The following is a 24,707-nucleotide window of genomic DNA, read 5'->3' on the forward strand; positions in this document are numbered from 1 at the left end:
CTGAAGTCCTATCATGGCATCTACCATGGGGAGGTGCCCAATGAGGACACGGTCAGAGGGAGATGATACTCATCTCATTGTCAGGATTTGCCACACATCCTCCAGCCGCCCATGGAGAGCACCCTCAGCAGGCATTTTTAAAGCACCCTCCCTCAGGGTCCTGTAGGCTTTCGTGTCCATTTCCCATCATATAGCAGGTTCCAGCCCTGAAATGAGGCCCCTTCCAGAAACATCAGCACAGTACCCAGGCTCCATCTTCTCGTCAGCAACGCTCCTCCTTCCTGTCACACATCCAGCAAGCTGTGGCTGATTCCCTACTGATGTGCTGGAGAAGCTGGGAGAACTTGCTTCACTCTCATTTCAGTTTCAAAACTAGAGGAAATAGGGATCCTATTGACCTCCTCGAGGGTCTCGACAGCGTTTCCTTTTGGAGAAACAGAGCAGTTGGAGCTTTCAGTGACATGGGAGAGGGCGCGGCTCACACCTGAGTGTGCAGAGTTGTGTGGTCTAGAAGTTTAGGCAACTTCAGCTGCCTCTTCTGTGAATGGGAAGAGTGCCAGCATCTTCCTCAGGCAGCCATATTGTGAGTTAAATCAGACGGTAGAGCACCTGGGAATAAAATAGAGACTCCATAAATTTGATTGAACTTTTCTTTCTGAGATGAAAGCTCAGACCCCAAAATAATGAAAGTACTAACCTAACCCTTGGCCTTGAACCATGCAACAGTCATGCAGCCCAATTTTTCCTTCAGGGTCTCCCTTTAAGGATGATGATGTGAGAACAAGAAGGAAACTCATATTAGTGAAGCACCTATTGTGTGTCAGGCAGTGCTCTCAGCATTTGGCATTCATGATCCTTACAACCCTGCCGAGTCTATAGTGATCAGCATGATGAAGTGACGCCTAGTGTAATACACAGCCAAGTCAGACTTGAACTCAGGTCTTTTGGACTCGAAGCCCATGCTCTTCCTAGCTGGGCTGGCTTCTGGTGTGTAAGTGAACTGGTGTTTGAGAGGCACCAAGAACTCCCCGATAGATGTGTAATCAGGCTGGGAGGGCTAACAACATGGGAGGAGGAGAAGGTGAGGAACAGAACTCCCCATTCCGACCCCCAGCCCTTCCCACAGGGCAGGACCCTGGTCATACGTCCTAACCACGCCCAGGCCCTGGATCAGGGGCAGTGTGGGCTCAGAGGGCACCGGCCTGGGATCCAGAAGACCTGGATTCTGCAACCTGCACAAACCTAGGTTAGCAGGTGGGGGTGGGGTGGGGTGGGAGGGAGTGGTTCATGCAGCCTAGCTATGAACCCTATGGCTTGGGTTTCCCCAGCTTGAATTCCCCTGGGCTGCTTCACCATTCCAGCCCCAGGAGTAGGGTGAAAAGTAGTGATGACAATGAAGAATAAAAATTCCAGAAAAGAGAAGAGACCAGGGCCTTGCCCCAGCCTTGCTACTTGCTGTGACCTGTGGCAAGCTGGGTTCCGCATCAGAGGCTTCTCCTCTATAGAACAGGCAGGTGTGCCCTAAATTAGCAGACTTTCAGGCTGACTCTGCAGCCTCCCTCCTCACCCCTTCTTCCTTCAACCAGCTGAAGAAAGGGCTCTTTGGAAGGAAGGGAGGAAACCCACAAAGCTTGAAAGAATCTCTACCAGCCAGTCTAAAATGTCTTTGAGCTCAAGTATTCAGAAACTGGCTTTCTATTTTTAAAACTTTTTTGAAAGGACCTGGAAGAATGGTAAGAAAAGTAGAAGTCTTTTTGATCAAAGCAGATTGGATGGAGTGGAAACTTGCCCAATCTCTTGATCTTGCCTGGAAGCCTTTTCAGGTAGAGATACCAGCAAGGCCAGCAGCAGGAAAGAGCTACAGAATTCCTCAGTCAGCCTGCAAGGCTCTGGGCTCTGGGCCCTGAGGTCTCAGCCTGTGTGGATGCCAACTTTTGCAGCTCCCCCACACCCTGGCAGGCCCAGGCCCCCAAAACCACCAAGCCTGCTGGCCGCTGTGGGCAGAGATGGGCCTCCACTGCCCCCTGGTGGCCACTGCCACCACAGTACCAGCCTCTATGGACAGCTCAGCCTGCCCTTCCCACCGCCCCCAGCACAGATGATGGGTGCCACCAGGATGTTGACTGCAACCATGCCTACCCCTGATCCAGAGTCTCAGCCATCCCATGGGCTCTGGGGATGGCTAGCCTGGGCAGGAGTTGCCCAGTCTTCATTGACAGGCTTCTCCCCAAGACGGCTCGTGTCTCCCTGGGGCACTGCATTCCCTGTTCCCCTGTAAGACCCCGGACAGGCCACCCCACCTCTCTGACCTTGGAAGCCTTCCCTGTCAGCATGTCCAAGCCACTCTGTTCACACATGGCTCAGCAGCAGCCTCCAAACATGCTCCTTCCTCCCGTGCCCCCAAGAGTCCAAGACTGAACAAACAGGGTGGCACGTCGAGCTGTGTGGAGGTGGGATCAGACCTCTCTGTGCAGCGAGGCTTCCATGTCAGCATTTGGCTTGTCTTTGTGAGGCAGAACCACGGATGGTTGAGAGCATGGACTTTGGAGCCATCTGGATTTGCTCTTGGGCAAGTCACTTCACCTCTCTAAGTCTCCATTTTCCTGCCTGTAAAATAGTGACCCTCATAGTACTGACCTCATAGAGTTACATGGAGGATTAAATGAATTCATATTTCTAGAGTACTGGAGTCTTACATACATGCTATAGGACTGTTAGCAGCTATTTGTTTTTGATGATGGTGGTGGTAATGAGACCGGAGCAACAGTTTTATCAGGGCCCAAGACCTCTGCCTAGAGATTTTGCTCTGAGCTTCTGCCCTCTGTGGAAGTCAAGGCTCATTTGTAAGGTTCCCTGGCCTCTGCTCATCTCTATGCCACACTCCCACTTCGGGAACACTCCTCCTCAGTCCTGAGGTGCATACGTGTCATTTCCTGCAGCTGAGCTCTGGGGAGCCCCCCACCCCACCCCCCAGTGAGAGCACAAGGCCTTTACTTGGAGCAAACTCCCTGGCACTGCAACATGAACAGGTATCTGAAATTCCATCCAAACCTCCTGCCCCTGGGCCTCACCTCCCACCTCACTCTCTCCCACACCAACCGCACTCCAGCCTTGCTGCTATTTCTTCACATACATGCAGCTTGTCCCCACCTCAGGACCCTGGAACGTGCTGTTCCCTCCACTTGGGACACACTGCCCCTGTTCCACCCATGGCCAGCTCCTTGCCCACGTGCCAGTCTCAGCCATAAGGTCACTGCTCAGGGAAGCTTTTCACGATGGAACCCCTCCCGCTGCTCCCCTCGGCTGTCTCCCTCACTTCCCCGTGTTTCCTTTTCTCTGAACAGTTATCTTCCTATACTGTCTAACCCCCGTGAACCCTCCATACACAAGCAAGGAGGAAAGCTTAGGAGAGCAGGGCGGTCCTGTCTTTTTCTTCTCTCCCCCGTCCCCAGCACCTGGCGCAAAGCAGGCGCTCCACATTTATAGATATTTGTTGAGCTAATGAACAAGCGAATCAATGAGCGGGGCAAGTGGCTGGATGTGTGACTTTCATGGTCCCACCTGGAGGCTGGCCTCCCTCCCTCCGCGATGCTGGCCCCGCTTGCCGCCCCTCCCTCTCTCTAACGGGGACTCTCTCTGCAGCGGTCCTTCTGACCGTGTGCTGCCTGCGGAGGAAGAAGAAGCCGGCCAACCCAGAGAACAGTCTGAGCTATTGGAACAACGCCATCACCATGGACTACTTCAGCAAGCATGCCGTGGAGCTTCCCAGGGAGATCCAGTCCCTGGAAACCTCTGAGGTAACGAGCCCCAAACCAAGGGCTGCCCCCGGGAGGACTGCTACTGGGGAAGGAGCACCTGCCTGCCTCTCCAGCCTCCTCCTGGAGGCACGAACCTGCAGGGTCCTGAGCTGCGGGGCCCCGCCCCAGCCCTGCCAAAAGGGCATCTGCTTGGCGAGGCACGTTTCTTGGGACTTTGGGTTTCTGGGAACAGGCCAACAACTGTTCATTGAGAACAGTTTGGTGGCAGGCGTTCAGGGGACTGTGAAGGTGGGAGCTTGCTCGGAAGGGGTCCAGGCTCCGAGATGTGGTTAAGGTACTGGACCTTGGCATCATCCAGATAATACAGGGAGAGTAGGATACGAGGGGGATATGGGGAGAGTTAGAGGGCTGTGAAACCCGTGGAGGAGAGCCTCGCAGAGCAAGTGCTGGCAGGGTGAATGAGTGCAGGAAACCCCAGCCAGGCCAGTGAGGGAGCTGGGCTTTGAACCCCGTGTTCTGACTACAGAGACCACTGCTCTTTCCACTCTCACAGAAGGATGGGGCAGGGGCCAGGGTGACCCAGGAGAGGTAGATGGATTAGGCACAGCCTTGGATGAAGTTGGATGGAGTTTGTGCATTAATCTTGGACAGCGGAGAGTCAATGAAAGTTAAGCTTTTTGTGACCTAGTTGTAGAAAGATTGTGCTGATGGTCATCATCAGTGAATGGATAAGAAGGAAAGGAAGGATGGTTTAGTGGATGGCTGAATGGATGAGAGGACAGAAAGACAGATGAGAAATAAGTAAGGGATGCTGTTCAGATGGCCCAGGAGAAGGGTGGTGGTCAGCTAAGTAAAGGTGGGGGTGGGGCTGAGCATGCTTCTGGTGGAACAGTCCCCTCCCCTCCTGCAGACCCATCCCCCCAGCATCCAGATAAGCTTTTATAGACATGCCTGTGATCACATCACACCTGTGCTCAAAACTCTTCCGTAGCTTCCCATTGCTGGTAAGTCAAAGTTCAAAGTCTTTTCAGGGCCTGTGAAGTGAACCTGTCCCCACCCAACCTTCCAGCCTCACGTCATGCCCTCTTCCTCATCTCCGAAGCTCAGATGACTTTGGATTTCTTTTCACTTCACTACGGCACCAAGTTATTTCTCACCGCAGGGCTGTGCATAAGCTCTTCCCTCTCCTGGTGTGTCTCCTAGCGTGTCTCCTGTCCCTCCTGGGTATCCCCCTCACTGTCCACTCAGTGACTCCTACCCACCACTCAGGGTGCAGTCCAACCATCACTTCTTCAGAGAAGCCTCCCCTGACTGCCGAGCTGGGCGCCCTCTCCTATTATCAGGTCTCAGCTCCTATGCTTTTCCACTGTGGCACGTACCAGGGTTGTAATTACACTGCCACAGGTCTGACATGACCATTTGGAATCTCTCTCCCTCACTAGAATAGCCAGTTGCCCCCACACTGCTAACCCCGAGGGGCAGTTCTAAGGCACTGATTTTACTCCGCCTACCAGCAGTATTGGCACGTTCAGTCATCTCCTCCTTAAACCATTTCTTCACTGGCATCCCAGCTCCATCCTGTCCTGCTCCCTCCCACCCCCAGCAGCTCCTCCTGAATCCCCATCATGGCCCCCTGTCCTTTCCCCAAGCTCCAGCCACAGGAGGGCCCAGGCTCAATGCTCCCACTGCTTCTCTTCTCTGTGACAAAGTTCCATGACTCTAAGTCCCATTTGTCATGATGACTGCCAAGTTCTGCTCTAGCCTGGCCACCTCCCCTGAGCTCCAGACCCATGTGCCCAGCTACCGATGCACACATTTAACGGGCATCTCAGAGTGAACAGCCCGAGACTGCCCTCTCAGCGTTTCCCCGCCACCTCAACACCCGGAAGCCCCCTGGTGTTTCTCATCAGATGGCACTGCTGGCCACCTTCTCCTCTGGCACACCCCACATCCCGTCCGTCAACAGCCCCTCGTCCGTTGGCTTTTCCTCCACCTGAGCAGGTCTTACTACCAGCACTGTGGCCACCCCCCACCCCAGCGACACCCACCCAGGCTGCTATCATCCCTCAAACCCGGGATTGTTGCCACCGCTCTGCAAACGGCTCTCCCAGCCGCTGTCTGCCCCCCGTCCCCGCTTGCAGCCTGTCCTCCACACAGCAGCCAGACCAGCTTTTCAAGGGAGGACCTCATGTCAGTCACAACTTCCAAGCCTCACTGGGCTCTTCCTCACACTCTGGACAAAGTCCAGATTCCTCCTAGCAGGCTTTTTCTCAGGCTGGCCCCGCCTGCCTCCTCCCCGCTCTGCCAGGCCCCCCAGGAGTACAGGTCTCAGTCCCTAGAGTAAGCTTGTCCTGGCACCTGTCTGAAATGCTCTTCTCCCCGCTGCCTCCATCTCACTTCCTTCAAGCCTCTGCTGCAGTGCCACCTCCTCAGAGAGGCCTCCCCTGACTGCTCGACACAGGTTAGAACCCCATCTTTCCCCGACCCTGTGCTCTGTCCCCACCTGCTTCGTTTTTCTTCAGAACTTCTCTCCCCCTGGCGTTGTACCCTTCTCTCTCTGTTGACTGCTGAGTATACATCTCACCTACTATTACACATGCTGCCCCAGGGCAGGAGGCTTCCTCACGCCCTGTGCCCGGCTCCTAGAACAGTGCTGAGCATGCGGTAGGTACTCAGTAAATGGTCTTCACATGAGTGAACTTTGCTCACGATCTACCCGCCATCCACCCCAAAGCCTGACACACAGTGGACACTCAGTAAAAAAAATAATTAGCTGAAGGACAAACAGAGGGACAGGCCTTCCAATGGCATTGATCTTTAGCATGGCCAGGGTACAATTTGGTGGCAGGAGTGTTCCTGAAAACTGTCACAGTGAGTAAAAAAAAAAAAAAAAAAAAAAAAACAGGTAACTTGGCCCAAGGGCTGGCCCACTTTGAGTGTGGGCTCTGTTCCCCTGGACCCTAAGCTGCTTACAAATTGGTAAATGAAAACCAAAAGCCAGAGGACAGTGCTGGTGAGCACAGCACCCACAGCCCTAGACCACTGTGGGACACAGGCCAGAGACCCTGCTAGGACCCAGGGTCAGGGGGCTGCAGCAGCGCCAAGCTTGGCTGGCTTCAGAGTGGGTTTCTCACCCTCTCCCAGTCGGCCTGCTCCCCTCCTCCTGTTGTATTCCCTGGGCACAGAGGCCCTGCCCACCCACACAGCCACCGCAGTCATAGGGCCATGAGCTCACTGCCAGGCTGCCAGCTTTGGAGGCTGCCAAGTGCTTCGCCTAAGCAAGTTTCCCTGGCACCCTGCTCCCCTGCTGGGCTGATGAAAACAGCAAAACAGAATTGTGTGGGCAGAATTGTGGTGCCCAGAAGCGTTTGGAAACTTTCATGCTTTCTCCTCTTTTTCCCTCCCCTCCTTCCTTGTTTTTTCCTTCCTGCCTTAGTTATTTTCTATATAACTTTCTCTTTTTTTTACACAGAATAACTTCCCCCATGTGGTTTGCCCTTAAACTCTTGTGAGGACTGTAAAACCACAGCACATCTCAGGCTCCAAACTCCCCATCAGCTTAACCCCAAAGCCCAGTGGAGAAAGAGGATTTCTGTCCCCTCGCTGACACACCGCCCTGGTCTCCCCTCTTAGACAGCTGGCCCCACATCCACCCCTAAGATGAGCGAAAGACATTCTTGTCTTCTTAAGACATTTTACAACAAATGGCCTTTCTTCCTTTCTCTCCTTATTACCCATAAATAATATATACTTGTCGAAAATTGCATGCTTTTTATTCATTTTGGGGGGAGCATAGTGCAATGAAAACAAAATCAAAAAAGTCTGCACGTTTTGCTTAAAAATAAATTTCAGAGTATTAATTATGACATCTTAAACTGAAGCCATTTCTAAGCTGGTCTGGCCTAAACCAGTTACACCCAAGTCTGCCACTGAGTCTTTGCACTACAATAGCCTGCAGGCTCTGAGACTGCCGTTGTGTGGAACTGGAACAAACTGTGGCTTTTTTTCTCTATGTCAACACCTGGGCTAGAGTCTGAGAACTGCCATTGCATAGCCCCCATCTGCCTCCATGGCTGAGGCCGAAGTCGTTTAGATGACCTGAACGGGTTGTCTGTTTCTAGGCTTTCCCCCTCCTGGGGCTGTGTGCTGCTGCTGCTAAGTCGCTTCAGTCATGTCCGACTCTGTGCGACCCCATAGATGGCAGCCCACCAGGCTCCCCCATCCCTGGGATTCTCCAGGCAAGAACACTGAAGTGGGTTGCCATTTCCTTCTCCAATGCATGAAAGTGAAAAGTGAAAGTGAAGTCACTCAGTCCTGTCCGACTCTTAGCGACCCCATGGACTGCAGCCTACCAGGCTCCTCCATCCATGGGATTTTCCAGGCAAGAGTACTGGAGTGGGGTGCCATTGCCTTCTCCGCCTGGGGCTGTGTAGATGGACTGAATTTTTCACTCACCTATTGTGCAGTCACATAGAAATTCAGATCCATTCAGCTCAGCACATCCAGTGCTATAAAAAACAGGCTTAGAATTCTGACCAGGCTCTGGGAGAACTCGGGAGGGTGGAATGAGCTCTGCAGGTTCTGGCAGGTGGGTCTCAGCAGAAGAAAGAGGAGACCAAGCGCTGGGTGTGTTCAGAAAAGAAAAGTGGTGAGGCCTCCTGGAGGTCTGTGGGAAGAAGGTGGAAGGAGAGTCTGGGGCTCAAGGGGACCAGGTTTTGCCCGCTAGGGCAGCGAGCTGTACACCATGGACAGCTGTACATGTGTGGACAGCAATGCCAGCTCTTGCAGCCTAGAGTGGAGATGATTCAGGAAGCAGGAACTCTTCTTTGGAAGCTGCTATGAAGATCTGAAAAATGAGCAGATAGATCTCTGAACCCCAGCATCAGCAGTGAGGATGATGACAAGTGGTTAAGATGAAGGGTAAGATAGGTAAAGGTGATTAAGACGTACAAACCTCCAGTTATATAATAAATAAGCTTCACGGATGTAACGGTACAGCATAAGGGACATGGTCAATAATATTGTAATAACTTTATTTGAGGGCACTTGGTTATTAGGCTTATCATGGTGACCATTTCATAATATGTGTAAATGTCAAATCACTATGTAGTACACTGGAAATTCATGTAACTTTGTATATCAACTATATTTCAATAACTTTTTTCATGTTTACCGAGCACTCCCAAGTGGAAGTAAATGTTCCTGTGGGTATGTAAGAATGGCCACCTGATGACCCCTTCCCAGCTCACCCTGTCTCCTCCCTCTGTCCTCCAGGACCAGCTGTCAGAGCCCCGCTCCCCGGCCAACGGCGACTACAGAGACACCGGGATGGTCCTCGTTAACCCCTTCTGCCAAGAAACGCTGTTTGTGGGAAATGATCAAGTGTCGGAGATCTAACTAAGCAGCAGCCCTCGCTTTACCAGTCCCTACCTTTCATCTCTAACTTATCAATATACAAATATATATTATAAATATAATCTTTGTGTAACCCTGACTTGATGAGAAACATTTTCAGCAGCTTTTTTTTCCTAAGAATTGTCAACATCTTTTTTATAAGTGTGGTTTAAAAAAAAAAAATCTTGGCGGAACAATCCATGGCCTTTATAAAATAAAGGTATTTCTAAGCAAAGCAGTTGCATTGATTGCTTCTCTTAATAACTGTCCTTGTACGTGGGGGTCCCAGCAGCCCCAGGCAGGTGAGAGAAGAGGCTGACCTGTACAAGTGGATATTGAAATAGCCAAGTGCACGGCCTCTGAGGCTTCTTACAGCTCTAGTTCCTCTTGATTCAGTGTGAAGGACCCCATTTCTGTCCCCTCATCCGCACCTCAGTGACGGGAACTGGGCACCTAGAAGGACGCTGACGGACAAGAAGAGGGAGCCGTGAGCCCTGTGACGGCACCGCTGGCTGTCGAGGGTGATTGCCTCCGAGGTGTGGACAAAGGCTGGAGTGTGGAGGCAGATGAGGACCTCCTCGGGCCACGCCCCCTGACAGCCCCCTCAGGGAGCCCCCACTGTGCTAACATCAGGACTACTTTCCCCTCCGCCAGCAGGAGGCTCCCCTTCAAGTGTATCCCCACATTCTCCCACCACCCGCAAATGCATTAGACACGGTGCCTTTCTCTGGAGACGGTCTGGATATGGATCCCAGCCCCGGAGCTTTGAAATGCTTGCCCTTCCTCAAGGATCCAATGTTTGGGGGTTCACCTTTGTTTTCTCAAAAAACCATCACATCACACCCCTAAGGAACGTGTTTGTGGAAGAAGCCTTGGAGTTGGAGCTCCAAAACTACAGTGGAGCTGTAGTTTTCTAAACCTTCCTCCCAGGATCTTAAAATAAGATTGCCAAAGCGGATCTCTCAGAAGACATCACTGTATCTGTGCTGGGCGCTGCGGACCTGCCTGGGGGTCACCAGGGGTCTTCACCTCTCCCTGGTCTCTCTGTCGGTGGTCTCCCGCTGCCCCACCCCCACCCTGGGGTCCGCAAACCAAGGCTCAGACCCCCGGAGACAGGAGAAGGGCTTCCAGAGATGGCTGCTTATCCATTTTTTCCCCTAATATATAGTGGCTGATAGAGAAGATAACTGCTTTGACCCTTCCTTTCTCTAAATGAAAGATAGTTTGATAGTATATTTTGATTATAGATGTTCTTATAGTCAGGTTGGGACCTGAACTTGAATGTTGAGTCATATGTTTGTGTTATTGCTGTGGTCTTTTTATCATAACTTTTTCCTTGCCTACATTTTCCCTTTTAAAAAATGGCCTTTAAACTTGTGTGTTCTCAATGTCGTATGAATGTACTTAACATGAGTTTGGTGATTGTCTCTCTTCAAAGACTCTTCAACTCACAAGGAAGCAGGTTACTCATTTCCCAGTGCATTGCTGTCTGATCTTTCAAATTTATCATAATATTTCTGTCAGTGATTGCATTTAAAATATCAATGTGTGTGTATATAGAGAAAGAAATCTGTTTGTAAAGTAGAATTTATATATAATATATGTAATCAGAGATACATATGTTATATATACATATGTGGGATGTATGACTTATTTTTCCTTATACACAGAATTCAGCTATCATGTATATATAAATAAACTTATTTTATTAGCCAGAGGATTAAGTTGCTAATACATTTTGCATTCTTTTCATTTTTAGATAACTTTTAAGTCTTCCTTAAGTACCAAAACCATGTATCCATCTGTATCTATTTTAACAGTAAGTTGGATTTTTATCAGTGTGATGAGCTAATAGCCATTTATCATTTGATAAAACAAATTATTTAGGACATGCTTGGGATTTCTCCCCCAAAAGTCATTTGTCTATGGGTCTTTGGAGATATTGGTGTCAAGATACATCCTCCTCATCCACCCCTCCCTGGACTCCGGACCGTATTGTAAATATCTTCAGTCAGAGAAATATGAAGTTAACCTGACCACAGAGTGTCACCATTTCATAGACTAACAGTGCCTAAATGTGGCACCATTGCAAACAATTTTTGTGGCTTGAGCTCTCCGTTCATTCTTGAGTGATCCATCCTGGAATTCCTGCAGCTCCTGGGGCCCATTAGCATCACCTGTTTTAGGAGGATGTCATTATAATGCAGACTAGCGGGAGCAATGGGCCTTCAGGTACACCAAGAAAGGGTGCTTTCCATTCACAGCAAGAAAGCCTCGTCTAAATAAACAAGGGGCACTGCCAGCCTTTACTTGATCTGATTGGTTACTTAACCTGATAATCATATACTCAACACTGATATTCATAACATACTTTCCATGTCATTTCAAATAGAAAAAGTAGAAGGGGGAAAAAAAGGAAAGAGCACATAGAATGTTCCAGTAAGTGACCAGCTTTTTTAACTCTGCGTATGTGACCTTGGGCAGGTACCCTGTTTTCTGGGTGTTAGGAGACAGGGGGATTCTAGATAAGTCACTGGACTTGGAGTCAGAAGAAGACTTCTCATCCAAGCTCCGCCACTTCCTGGACAGGAGACTTCGGGTAAGTCACGCAGCCCTCAGGACTCTCATCACACGAGGTAGAACAGATGGTCATAGGCCATGTGATGATACTCCTGGAGTTGTGCAGTGCACAGCCCTAACGGCAGTGCATGTCAACCTTGATCCTGCTTCCTGAGGTCAAATTGAGAACTCAGTGTAGTAAGCATGGGAATGTGCACAGTACTGGCTGCATTCAGCTCACCACTTCCCCTTCTCTCCTCGAGGTGCGTCCCCACATTGCAGGATCTGGGTTTTGGTTACTTCTTTTCTCTAGGGTTGAACTTAAATGCAGTGGATTTTAGGTCCATTTTATTACACTGGGGACTGCAAGAGCCTTTCTGGATACTGAGGGCACAAGTTAAAGCCCAGAGGGTGTCATCCAATACTAGCTTTGAGCACCATTTAAGATTTTTAACCAGAAAACCTCTTTTTATATTTATTAGCTTTCTGGCAGATGGGGAAGGCAAGGTGCGGGGAACATCCAGAGCATGTATGGCCAACATGTGCGAGAACTGAATTTGCCCACAGTCCCTTTCTAGTGCATCAGCAAGTTAGAGCCCAGGCCAGTGCATGGAAAATAAGGTGCAGAGAAGGGAAGCAATATGGTCAAGGTCAAGCAACTGATGAACACCATGCTCGGGGGCAGAAAGGCACCAGGCAGGGACCTGATCTGCTGCTGGGTCTGAGGGAGCCTGAAAGAAGCAACAGGCTTAGTTTGTTTCTTTTGAGTCCCTGGGGCTGCTTCCCACCAAGGCTGGTTCACAGTCATCTCCGGGCACATGTCCACAGTCACACACGCAGCACAGGTAAAGCTAGAGAGCCCTGAAGCACCTGGAGTCAGTCCTGGCTCAGCCACTCTCTCTACTTCTGATCTAATAGCCCTGAGCTTCAGTTTTCTCATCTGTGAAATGGGTCTGCTGGGTGCTGGCCTTGCCCTCCTAGGTAGTGAAATACACAGGCCCAGATGAGCCACCCCCACAGCCTACCCAGATCCAGCCTCCCCACCACCCACAGAAAAATCTAGGAGGTCAGGCGCATGATCCTGCTGAGAATGCCTGAGTGCCTCTCTGCACACAGCCCTGGGCGGGCCACTGTCCTTTCAGCGTGGTGAATGGTGGAAACTCATGGAAAACAGCAGACAAAGCAGCCCTGGCACAGGGAAGCTTCCAGAGAGGCCCAGTCACGGGGAGGCTGGGGCTGGAAACCCAAAACCACTGTGCTCTGTAAGTCCCCCAGGCACAGCAGAGGCAGAAGGGGAAATGAGCACCAGGCGAGTGGTGGTGGACGCGCCCGCAGGGGCCAGCTCCAGCATGCCTCTGCAGAGGCACAAGGCGCCCTTCAGGGCAGCTCCGTCACCGTCCTCCCTGGACGGCCCCCCAGCTTCCAGGACCATTGCCGTGAGCGGTCTTGTCCGAACACCCAGGGTCTATGTAGGGATGACACCCAGTGGGCCTACAGGTGGCCTAGGTGCCCGCGTGACCCGCAGGGCCCTGGGCATCAGCAGCGTCTTCCTGCAGGGCCTGCGGAGCTCAGGCCTGGCCACGGCACCCGCTCCCAGCCTGGAGAGGGACCTCGGTGCCGTCGAGGACCTGGGGGGTTGCCTGGTGGAATACATGGCCAAGGTACATGCCCTGGAGAGAGTCAGCCAGGAGCTGGAGGCACAGCTGCGCATGCACCTGGAAAGCAAAGCCACGCGCTCAGAGAACTGGGGTGCCCTCCGGGCCTCATGGGCCAGCAGCTGCCAGCAGGTGAGTGCCTGAGAGAGGGTGCTGACTGGCTGCCTGCTGCCCCATCTCTGGGGGTCATTAAAGAGAGCAAGGGTGCTGAGGTGGGGTGGGGGGTGGGGGGCAGGGAAGTGAGTGGCCTGAGGCCAGAGAGATTGACCATAACCCCTTACACTTCTGTGCTAAAAACATTAATGACAGTGATAAAAAGAATAAAAGGGGGCACCAGTTATTAAGGTGCCCTCAGGGCCGGGCCCATGCCAGACCCTCTGCAGACACTGTCTCTTTTAGGATTCAAAGCAGTACTGTGCAGAGGATCGTTCACTGGTTGCATTTTTAGATGAGAAAACTGAGGCACAAAGAAGTTATGTGCCCCAAATCACACAGCCGATGGGGAAACAGAGCTGAGATTTGAACCTAAATTGTTCCAGCTCCAAAGCTTGCATTTCTCCCCTCAGCCTAGGCTGACTTGTAACTTTGTGCTAAGAAAGGGTTTTTACAGCCATCATCAAGCCATCATCACCACCAAACGGCTGTGACATTAAAGACGATGGCTAAATGGAGGCGTGTTCCTACTTGCATCAATTGAAGGCTGTCCTGTAGAAATCTGAGCCATGCAGGTAATTGACAAATTTACTACCCACAGTAATAAAAGTAAAAAGAAACATGTGAGGTTCATATTAGCGTATTTTATTTAACTCATTATATTTTAAATGTTATTTCAACATATAATCAATGCTAAAATTATTACTGAGATAATTTACATTTGGATAGAAGTTCTGCAGTGATGGAAATGTACTGTATCCATACCATCTAGTTATCTCTGGCTATTTGAGCACTTGATGTGTGGCTAATGAGACTGAGGAACTGACATTTTCCTTTTATTTCATTTTCATTCCTTTAAATTTAAACAGCCACAGGTGGCCAGTGGCTACCTTATTGACCAGGGCAGGGCACAGAGGTTTTCTCCTTGCTTGGTCAGGACCTGCTCTCCAGGGTGGTTCTGCAGGACACTGAGATCATCAGTCACATCTGCTTGCAGCCTGTGGTTCTGACACTGGGCCCGCAGCCAGCTTTGCACATTTCATCTGTCTCTTTGTGGGTGGCTGGCTTCTCTGTTCCCTTCCTCCCACAGATGCTGGCCTTGGCATCCCTCTGAACTAAATCAGCCTCTAGCCCAGCCGGGAATTGCCAGCTCAGACCCCTTGCACCCTGGGGCTCAGCACACAGCCCCCAGGGGGACGTCACAGACCTTCTTTTGTGTGTGACTGGGTGATGCTGGGCAGACACACTCAGTGGCTCCCCATTTGCCCCTCTTGCCTCCCACTTCACCCCCAGGAGGCTTCCCCACACCAGCTGGTGCCCGGCAGGCAGCACAGTACACATGATACATGTCCTCTCGGCTCTTCCTCAGAGCTGCTATTCTGCTCACATCCATCTGTGTTGAGAGGAGAGCTATCTCAGAGCAGCCTGGAACTTTGAAGCTGACAAATCTCGGCCAGCCATTCCTCCAGGGCTCTCTCCAACAGTAATACTTCCAAATATGTGTGTCCTACAAGCCACGAGAATGCCCCTATTCCAATACTTCTTTATTGGAATATTCAAATATTTATTTATCGGAATATTCCAATATTTCAGCTCCTGCCACATAATTTCTTGCACTCAGCTGCCACACAGACTTATCATAAGTCAAAAGTCCCAATTCCTAAGTCAAAAAGTACAGTGACAAAACTTAGTCCATATTCAAAAGAGACTGACTTAATCTGGCTTCAGAGGCTCAGCAGCTTGCCCAACTTCTTTGAGCCTCAGTTTCCTTATCTGAAAAATGGGTATAATAGTGCCATGAGTATTCCAGCAAGTCCATAGATAAATAAGTTGCATAAGTCCTGCCCATAGGTAGACTACAGATCAGAAAAGTGCATATTGAGAGTGATACAGGTACAGAGCTGTGGGCTGGACACCAAGACAGTCAGCCCCCAAATAGGGGCCATTTTCATTTTAAGTGACTTGAGATTCTAGCTATGAATACAGAGTTCCCTTTCTCCTCTTTTATGAAACATGGACTTGAAGATTAAGTTAGAACAACCTGTAAAATGGAGTTATTTCTGTCTCACATGGCCCAGTCCTCCAGCCATATCTAGCTCTGTTTCATCCAAAAAAAAGAAAATCCTATATATCTGAGAAAGACACACAGTTTTTCCTCTGTTACTGTTGCAAAACTGACCCATGTGGGCTATCCGCCTCCAGGCTTCCCCTTTCAGCTTTACTAACACCTTCTCTCCACCTGGTATTCTCCACCCAGTCACCAGAGTGATCTTTTGGACACATATAATCCATAATGCAAATTCTGCATTATGACTCTACCCGAACCCTCTGGGCTTCTCCTCACCGACAGGACTAAATCCACAACCCTGGGCTCAGTCCACAGGGCCCTCCCAAAGTCACCTCTGTCCCAGCCACACCACCCACCTGGGAGGCCATGAACACACCACGTGCCCTCGGCCTGGCTGTCCCTCTGTGGCCTCGTGACAGCCTGCACACACATCCACTGCGGCGGTTGCCATGTTGTCCTGTGTTGTTTGCGAGTCTAGGCCCTCACATCCTAGGCTCACTTAGGCACATGGAAAGGTCAGGGGAACCTGAATTTGGGTGCTGGCTCTGCTACCTTCCAGCTGGGTGGCTTTGAGTCAGTTATGTAACTTCTCTGAGCTTGTTTCCTCATTTGCAATTTGGGCGTCACTATATCTACTGTGTGGAGCTGTTAGAGGGTTAACTGAATGTCATGTACTTGGTAAAATCAGCGCCTAACAGCCTAGAAAGACACTTTCATTCTTGGCACTGCAGATACCTAGAGCCACGTACACGATCGATGGTCAACACTGAGAGGGACCTGTTCCCTTCAAATATGGTTGGTCCATGTGAGGGGTACATCCACCCCACACCTCCCTTTCCCTGTCTTTGAGATGGATAAACACCTCACCAGTGGAAAGGGGCCACTATGAGCATGAACTGAAATAAGATGTGAAAGGGGGCTGCATGGACTATGAAGGGCTGTGCGCGTGAAGCGTGGTGTCCTCAAAGAGGACCCGCCCCCTGGGAGCTGGGCCATGGGCCCTGGGGTTGCTACTGTCAGGGCCTTAAAAGGACCCATTACTCCCCAGTCCCCAAGCAATGTCCTCATCACTCAAGGGCTGCGGGAGATAGCTCCCTCCTAAGCCCTATCAGCAGGCCCAGCTTCCGGGCACTGAGAAATGATGCCTTTCCGTCAGGGAGTGGAGCCCACTGCCTCCCTGGGTGCAGGTCATGGAGCCCTGGACTCCCACCCGCCAGTCCCCATAGGGCTCAGGAGGGACCCGTCCCCCAGGCACTCTACCCTTTTTGGCCTAGAGATCAGCCCCCCGCACCTCCACAGTCCATTTGTTTCAGAATGTGCCGCCTTCCCCTCATGGGGGCTCAGAGGCAGCCACGCATGCATGCTGAGTGCTCCTGGGCTCCTCTGCCCTCACTTGGATTTCTTGGCCTGGAGCTTCCTGCCTGTCTCCCCAAACACCTGTCCCCAGCATTCCCGACACTTCACAACGCTCCCGTACCCTTTCCCCTTGGCAGCCCACTCTCCTCCACCTGCAGCCACTTCCTCCCCTCTTTGCACCTCCTCCTCATCCTTCAAGTCTATTTCAATGGCACCTCCGCTGTGAAACCCTCCCTGATCTTCTTTGGCTCCTCAGGACCCGCATTGTGCTTGAGGCCTGGGGTCAAGCTCTCAGTAACTGAGCCCTAAAGAGGCTGAATGGTGGTTGGACACCTAGAGAAAAATGTCCCCTTCTCCCTAGCCTGGGCCCCCAACAGAACCCAACATGGACCCCTGTCACCCACGAGTAGGTTGGGCTGGGAAGTCCATTTCAGTGAAACTTTCTCAGACTCAGCTATAGGAGCAGTGGAGAAGTTCAGAGCAAGTACCAAGCATGATTTCGTGTCCAGCACTTCTGTAGCTGTTTGAGAAGGAAAAAAGAAAAAAGATTCAGAGGGGATAGTGTTAATGGAGAGCTCCCAGAGCTTTCCTGGGAAGAGGCCCCTCTGCTCCAGAGCCTCCCACAGCCTCTCCACCTCCACCAAGAGTTTTCACCACCAACATCGAGGAGACACAGGCGTACTTTCAGAAGAACAAGGAAGAGGGCGAGAGGGGGAAAGAGAGTGCCTTCCCTGTGGACAAAGCCCCAGCATGGAATGTGACCCAGGACGGGGGCTCAGGAGTTCACAGCACAGCAGTCCAGTGAGCAGCCTGGGGAGATCGTCTCCCTCCCCCTTCACTGTGTAAGTTTATCAGCCTTGGAAGAACTGGGGTCAGAGTCAGGGCCAGCTTCATGGGGGCAGGCCCACTGCCACACTATGGAGCCCAAACTCTAACAGGCCCCAAAGTTGGGGTTTAAGGCTCAGTAGCTGCCATATTGAAACTTTCACTAGCTGTTTCTTTGAATTCGGGTTTTGTAAGTGAAGTCCAATGGCACAGTGAAGCGTGTGTCAGGGACTTGGGGCCTCAGCTCCCCTATCTCTCTGGGCCAGCCAGGTCCTGCGACCCCTTGCAACTCAAGGCCTCTCCTGACCTCCCCTCCTTGCCCCACCCCCAGCAAAGGCCTGGTCACAGGGGCAGGGAGGGTCAGGGTGGTATCTCAGGGGGGCAGATCTGAGACAGGCAGCACCACGGTGCATTCAACAGGCAACTGACAGGAGAAAGGTGAGCCTTTCACCCACCCTTGACCCAGGTGCCTACAGTGTAGTACTGAGGTTCAGTACCCTTAGGGGTCCCTTGTCCTCCATGTTAGGGTGGCCAGTCTGTAGAAAGGGAGATGCCTGGCTGGACTTCCCCACCCCTGGCCAGGACCTAGCACATGAGTCCAGTAGCTGGCAGGAAGGGTAACCCCACAGTAGCGGGCCTCACAGCTCCCCCAAATCACAGGGCATGGCCCCTGGCTGCCTGTGAGGGTTGCATCTGTGCCTTGATTACCCCTGTACTTGAAGGATTACCAGATTAAACAGCAAAAATGAGCATGATAGGTCAAGAGAAAAACCAGGAAAAAAGGAAAATTCTAATACCTTTCAAGGCACCCCTTTTCTTGCTTTTTGAAAGCAGGAAAGCACAAGGAGCTCTGTGCTTTCATTTTGCACTGGGATTCACAAAGTATGAAGCCTGTCCTAGTTAGAGTTAAATGTATATGAAGTTCTTTTTCATGTCCAAACCTCTCTCTCAGGGACTCAGCTGAGTTAGTATAGAAACTCTCAGCTACTTCTGCTCAGCAGTAAAACAGATGGAAGAACTCCCAGACGGTGGCCAAGAGGTCAAGGAGGACCCGGGCACCAGCTCAGGCAGAAGGTGGTCCTTTCCCTCTCTGGCTTTGCTTAGTACTCTGACTTTTCATGCCAAGTGAATAACGCTGATAGTAAGTTCTGGCGGCAACATCAGGCCCTTTCATCCTCAAATAGGCCAAGCGCAAGCTTGGCATTAGGCAGCCTCCCTGCCTCAGAGCTGCTCATGAAAGAGGAGTAAGAACAGAGGTGGGGCAGCCACAGAGTCAGAGCCCCGGGAGTGAGCAGAGGCCAGCGCTGTGGAGAGGCTGCAGGCGGGGGAATGCGGACCATGGAGGCTTAAGTCTCCACCAAAATGGGAGAAAACAGCGGCTTATACCTCCAATAGCAAGGGCTGTCAGCTGGAGGCAAGAAGTCAGAACTATTGAAAGGCAAAAGGATTCAAATTTCACATGGGCCTGATTTTAATATTCCCCCCACTCTCACAGTCTCTCTTTCTGTCCCTTGCAGAGAAAGAGTCCATATTCTGAGGATCTACCTATTTGGGGAAACTACCAGAAACAGGGAATCTAGATCCAGGCCAGGTTTCTCTCCTCAAAGCACTTGTGGTCCTAGCAGTTTCTTGTTTTGTTTTGTTTAAAAAAAAAAAAAAAAGATATGAGAAGAACGCTCCCCCTCTGAATAAATGAAAGGCCACAGGGTCACTGTTGTGATTCACAACCTGGTATCCCTGAAAAGCGGAGAGAGAAAGAACCTGAGCAGTTTTAGAACCTTTACAAGCTTGAATACATTTACCCAAGACAAACCACTCAGTCTGTCTCTCGATAGATACAATTTCTGAAGAGAGAACAGGCCCGTAAGGTAGTCACTCTGTTGGTAGATCTATAAGGGACACTGAAGTATCATTAGAAATGTAACTAAAAAGGGAGATACATTGAGAGTTCCTCTGAGGGAGAGTGATGTGTAAGATTGGAGAAATTCCTTGGATGGAAGGAGGCGAGGGAAAGGAGGCCTGAGGCGCTTGATTGAGTAATATAGGTGATCAGTAAGCTGCTTTCTAAGGAAAGTTGTTTTTGATTTCTTGGAGGCTCTTCTTTTGCTACATAAAGTCTCTGAGAGGGAGCAAAATTGCTGAAGAAAATAGGGGAGAGACAGTCCTATCAGTTGGGGCCTCCAGGCCCTCCCCACACGCTAAGTTTAGTCACTCTTAAATCTCTTCAGTTCAGTTCAGTTCAGTCGCTCAGTCATGTCCGACTCTTTGCGACCCCATGAATCGCAGCACGCCAGGCCTCCCTGTCCATCACCAACTCCCAGAGTTCACTCAGATTCACGTCCATCGAGTCAGTGGCGCCATCTAGCCATCTCATCCTCTGTCATCCCCTTCTCCTCCTGCCCCCAGTCCCTCCCAGCATCAGAGTCTTTTCCAAGGAGTCAACTCTTCGCATGAGGTGGCCAAAGTACTGGAGTTTCAGCTTTAGCATCATTCCTTCCAAAGAAATCCCAGGGCTGATCTCCTTCAGAATGGACAGGTTGGATCTCCTTGCAGTCCAAGGGACTCTCAAGAGTCTTCTCCAACACTACAGTTCAAAAGCATCAATTCTTCAGTGCTCAGCCTTCTTCACAGTCCAACTCTCACATCCATACACGACCACTGGAAAAACCATAGCCTTGACTAGACGGACCTTAGTCGGCAAAGTAATGTCTCTGCTTTTGAATATGCTATCTAGGTTGCTCATAACTTTTCTTCCAAGGAGTAAGCATCTTATAATTTCATGGCTGCAGTCACCATCTGCAGTGATTTTGGAGCCCAAAAAATAAAGTCTGACACAGTTTCCACTGTTTCCCCATCTATTTCCCATGAAGTGATGGGACCAGATGCCATGATCTTCGTTTTCTGAATGTTGAGCTTTAAGCCAACTTTTTCACTCTCCTCTTTCACTTTCATCAAGATCTGTTAAAACGTCAGGTCCGTGTTGAGGAAGCGGGCAGAGGAGTCTAGATAATGAAAATAGGAGTCTAGAAAATGAAAAATGCTGCAAAGACTGGGGATTATTAAGCCGCGGAGACAGAGGCCCCACAGACCTGAAGACAAGTTCTTCCTTGATCGCTCTACATCTTGATTCCTCGTCTGGATAATGAGGATATTTGGACACTTTATTCAATGATAAATTGTCTCTAAGAAGAAAACACTGGTAGCCTTCCTGAAGAAATCAAAAAGAAAAGGATGAGTACTATCTCTACTACTGTGTAACACTGGTCAGAGGTAGTAGTCAATGTGATCAGAAAACAATTGGAAAGCACCAAGAATTTGAATACAAGAGGGAAAATGTTGGTCTTTCTGGAGTATTCGAAAGGTTCCATGTGAAAACTTTAACACAAACAATAACATAATTTTAGTAAAGTACCAGGTTACTTAAGAAATTAAAGTCAATGCCATTGTATCTATAAATAACAAGAAAGATACAATGAAAGAGAAAAATCTTACTTATGATAGCAAAAAATAAAATGAAATGCCTTTAAGTGAATTTAACAAGAAATGTCCAAAATCTATATGAGACCACCATAAAACTCTCCTTAAAGACCCAAATGGAAAGAAATACTATGCACCGAAATATAAAGACTTCAAAGCATAAAGATGCCAGTTTTCCCTAATGCAATTCTAATTTTTTAAATAGTAACGTTGTTTTTTTAGAGGTAGATGGGTTCTTTATAACTTTCATTTGTAAGAGGAAAAAGGCAAGAAGAGCCAAGAAGAAAAACTAAAAACGAAGAAGAGAAAGCTCTTCCAGATACTAAAACATACTAGAAAGTCTCAATGATTAACGTAAACAAAGGATAGAAAGGCCGCTGAAACAAAAGACAAAATTTAAAAGTAAGCCCCACTGCATATGGAAATTAGTATTGATCAAGGCAGCCTTTGCAACCAAGCCTTTTCAGTGAATGGTATTCAGGAAAGTGGATAGTCATAAGAAAAATAATAAAATCGTATCCATTTGTCACTATATTCTAGGATCAATTCCAAATTCATTCTAGATTTAAATGTAAAAGAGGAAGCCATACGAGGCTAAATTCTTTATAACTTGGCTATGGGGACATTTTTTCTTGATATAATTCAAAATCTAAAAGCAAACTTACTGATATTTTAAAATATTGATAAATTTGATTACCAAGATTTTTTAAATTTTGCATTCTCAAACAACAACATAAGCATAACTGAAAAATAAATGGCAAACTAAAAAATAAGTATTTGCAACTTAGAATGTAAAGGGTTAATATCTCCGTTATATAGACAGCATTTAAAATTTGAGGATTAAAAAAAGTCAGCAACACTCTTATTTTTAAGTGGGCTAGAGATATGAATAGACCATTTACATAAACAAATAAAAGAAAAAAATGTACACTCAATTAATTTCTTTTAATTGGAGGATAACTACTTTACAATATTCTGATGGTTTTTGCTGTACATCGACATGAATCAGCCACGGGGGCACAGGTGTTCCCCCATCTTGAACTCTCCTCTCTAAAGTTAAAGTGTTTTTTAACCACATAAAAGAATGCTCAATTTCAGTCATAATAGTAAAATACAAAAAATAAAACAAAATGAAAACCTACCTGAGATACCATCTATATCTATCAGATTGGCAAAGCTCCACAAAGGTGTCAGTGTATTTTGTTGGTGAAGCTCTGTGCTGGGCTGTCCTCAGTCTCTCAGTCATGTCCGACTCTTTGCGACCCCATGGACTATAGTCCGCCAGGCTCCTCTGCCCATGAGATTTTCCTGGCAAGAATACTGAACTGTGTTGCCATTTCCTACTCCAGGGGAATCTTCCCAACCCAGGGATTGAACCCACATCTCTACGTCTCCCACATTGTCATGAGGATTCTTTACCACTCTGCTACCTGGGAAGCCAAGGTGAAGCTCTAGAGAAGTTCATCTAATACTGATGGGAATAGAAAATATTGCAACCACTTGTGAAGAAGAATTTGGCAATTTCTATACGAATTTATATGCATTTATGTATATTGAATTTGATCCAACCATCTCACTTCTAAGACTCTCTCCCAATGACACACTGGCAAAAACATGAACAAGAAGTATGCATAAGGCTATTTATATCAATTCTATGAATAATGGCAAAAAATTGGAAGCAACCCACCTACCTATCAGTAGGGGACTAGTTGAATAAGCTATGAATTATATATCCACAAAAAAAATGAGAAATAATTCTGTAAACTGTTATGGAAAATCTCCAGGGTATATTATTGGGTTAAAAAGCAAGGTGGAGAGAATATGTGTGTTATTTACCACTTATCTAAGAAAGAGGAAGGGATATGAGTACATGCATACATATTCCCTTATAATTGAAAAAAAAAATTTTTAACATGTTTTTAAATGATCACTTATGGGAAGCAGGTAGAGGGAAAAGAAATAGACACTAGAGTTGTTTTAATCTATCTTGTTATGTAGAGATGACTTTTGGACCATGCAAATATTTTAGAGAATTATAAAACAAAATTAAATCTTAAAGAGAAAGCTCTAAAAGTCAAAAAGAAAAAGAAACGAATCCAACTATGTTTCAAATTTATGGTATAATCACACAAAGAAGAACTAATCCAAGTGACTTTTAAAATCACAGTAATCCCTAGTGGGGATGCAGACGAGTACTGCAAAAAGAATTTCAAGTCATTTCAGTAATCATGTTGTTGGTTGTAGGTTAACATAAAATAAATATATATCCATTTCCTAACTCTGATCAGTGAAAAGACTTAGAAACTATGGCCAGTACCCTTAGAAACTATACTCAGTACCCTGTGGTACTGAGCATTTTTAGCCTCTGGTTTTGGTCTCTAACCACCATCTTTCACTATAAGAACAGAAGCTCCTTGGAGAAATGGCTGGATCCAGGTTTGGGGGCAATGAGTCTGAGAAACCAAGGAAACTATAAAGAACTACTAGAGTCACATTAAAAGACTTAATAGCCAATTTGAATAGACTCCCACTAATCAAAGATGGCTAAATACCAATAATAATATTAACTATAATAGATTGAAATACATAAAAATGTTTAAATCTATGCATTCAGTATTGTACTCTTCCCCTCCAAAATCTACCTTGGAGTCTGCTGGGGAACCAACTCAGTTTTTTGAAAATGATAGATAATGAACCAGACATTTTTCCCGACTTTCCTATAAGAACTGTAGGTATACCATGGTTACAGTTTAAAAAAAGAAAAAGAAAAGAGGAAGCATCATTTTGCAGAAGTATTACAGTTAAAAAACAAATAAGAATGTAATTATTAATTTTATTTGTATATCATAAAAGTAATTCTTAAAACAGCATTTGAATATCACCAGTTTGCAAATAATGTATCTAAGCAATAACAATTATCAAATAGCTACTAATCTCACAAAAAAGACCAGCAGACTTGTACCTTCTGATGGAGCGTGCAACACCACCTATGAAGTAGCCTTGCCAAAAAAAGAAACAAACAAACAAGAAAATTGCAAGTGATTAAGTCTCAAGAAAGAACTACAGGAAATACAGAGGTCAGATGAACATGTTAACTGACACCATGGGGATGAAGTCAGCAAATCCAGGCAATAGGAAACTATAGGGGTAACCATCTAATTTTTTCAGCAAGCAAAAATTACCAGGGGAGAAAGGAGAGACGGGGGATCTATAAGTTAAAAGAGATTAAACTGACATATCAACCCATTGAAATGGACTTTATGTGGACCACTCTTCAAAGAAACTGTAAAAATTATATGAAACAATTAAAGAAAGAGGAACTGGATATTTGGTGCTATTGAAGAATTGTATTTACTTTTTAGATGCTATGTATTTTTAGATTTGTAGAAGTTATGTGGTTTTTTTAAAATGCGTGTTTATAATTTAGCAATATCATACTGAAATATCTGAAGAGGAAATAAT

At 48.0% G+C, this 24,707-nt stretch overlaps 2 protein-coding genes across 3 annotated transcripts in view; both read left to right on the top strand.

Moving 5' to 3' along the window:
* The window catches only part of TMEM108 (transmembrane protein 108), a 438,465-nt gene extending 429,075 nt beyond the window's left edge, over nucleotides 1–9,390 (top strand). For both annotated transcript variants that reach the window (XM_040232757.1, XM_040232758.1), the window contains exons 5-6: nucleotides 3,643–3,797; nucleotides 9,033–9,390. In XM_040232757.1, the coding sequence (XP_040088691.1) occupies nucleotides 3,643–3,797; nucleotides 9,033–9,155 (278 nt within the window). In that variant the 3' untranslated portion in view covers nucleotides 9,156–9,390. The remainder of the gene's footprint in view (nucleotides 1–3,642; nucleotides 3,798–9,032) is intronic.
* A 3,533-nt stretch (nucleotides 9,391–12,923) lies between these two features.
* Nucleotides 12,924–24,707, top strand: part of BFSP2 (beaded filament structural protein 2) — a 74,372-nt gene continuing 62,588 nt past the window's right edge. The window contains exon 1 of the mRNA XM_040232760.1: nucleotides 12,924–13,498. Coding sequence (XP_040088694.1) covers nucleotides 13,010–13,498 — 489 coding nt within the window. The 5' untranslated portion in view covers nucleotides 12,924–13,009. The remainder of the gene's footprint in view (nucleotides 13,499–24,707) is intronic.

This window comes from Oryx dammah, unplaced genomic scaffold (genome assembly GCF_014754425.2).
Source record: "Oryx dammah isolate SB20612 unplaced genomic scaffold, SCBI_Odam_1.1 HiC_scaffold_2, whole genome shotgun sequence".
Classification (NCBI taxonomy): Eukaryota; Metazoa; Chordata; class Mammalia; order Artiodactyla; family Bovidae; genus Oryx; species Oryx dammah.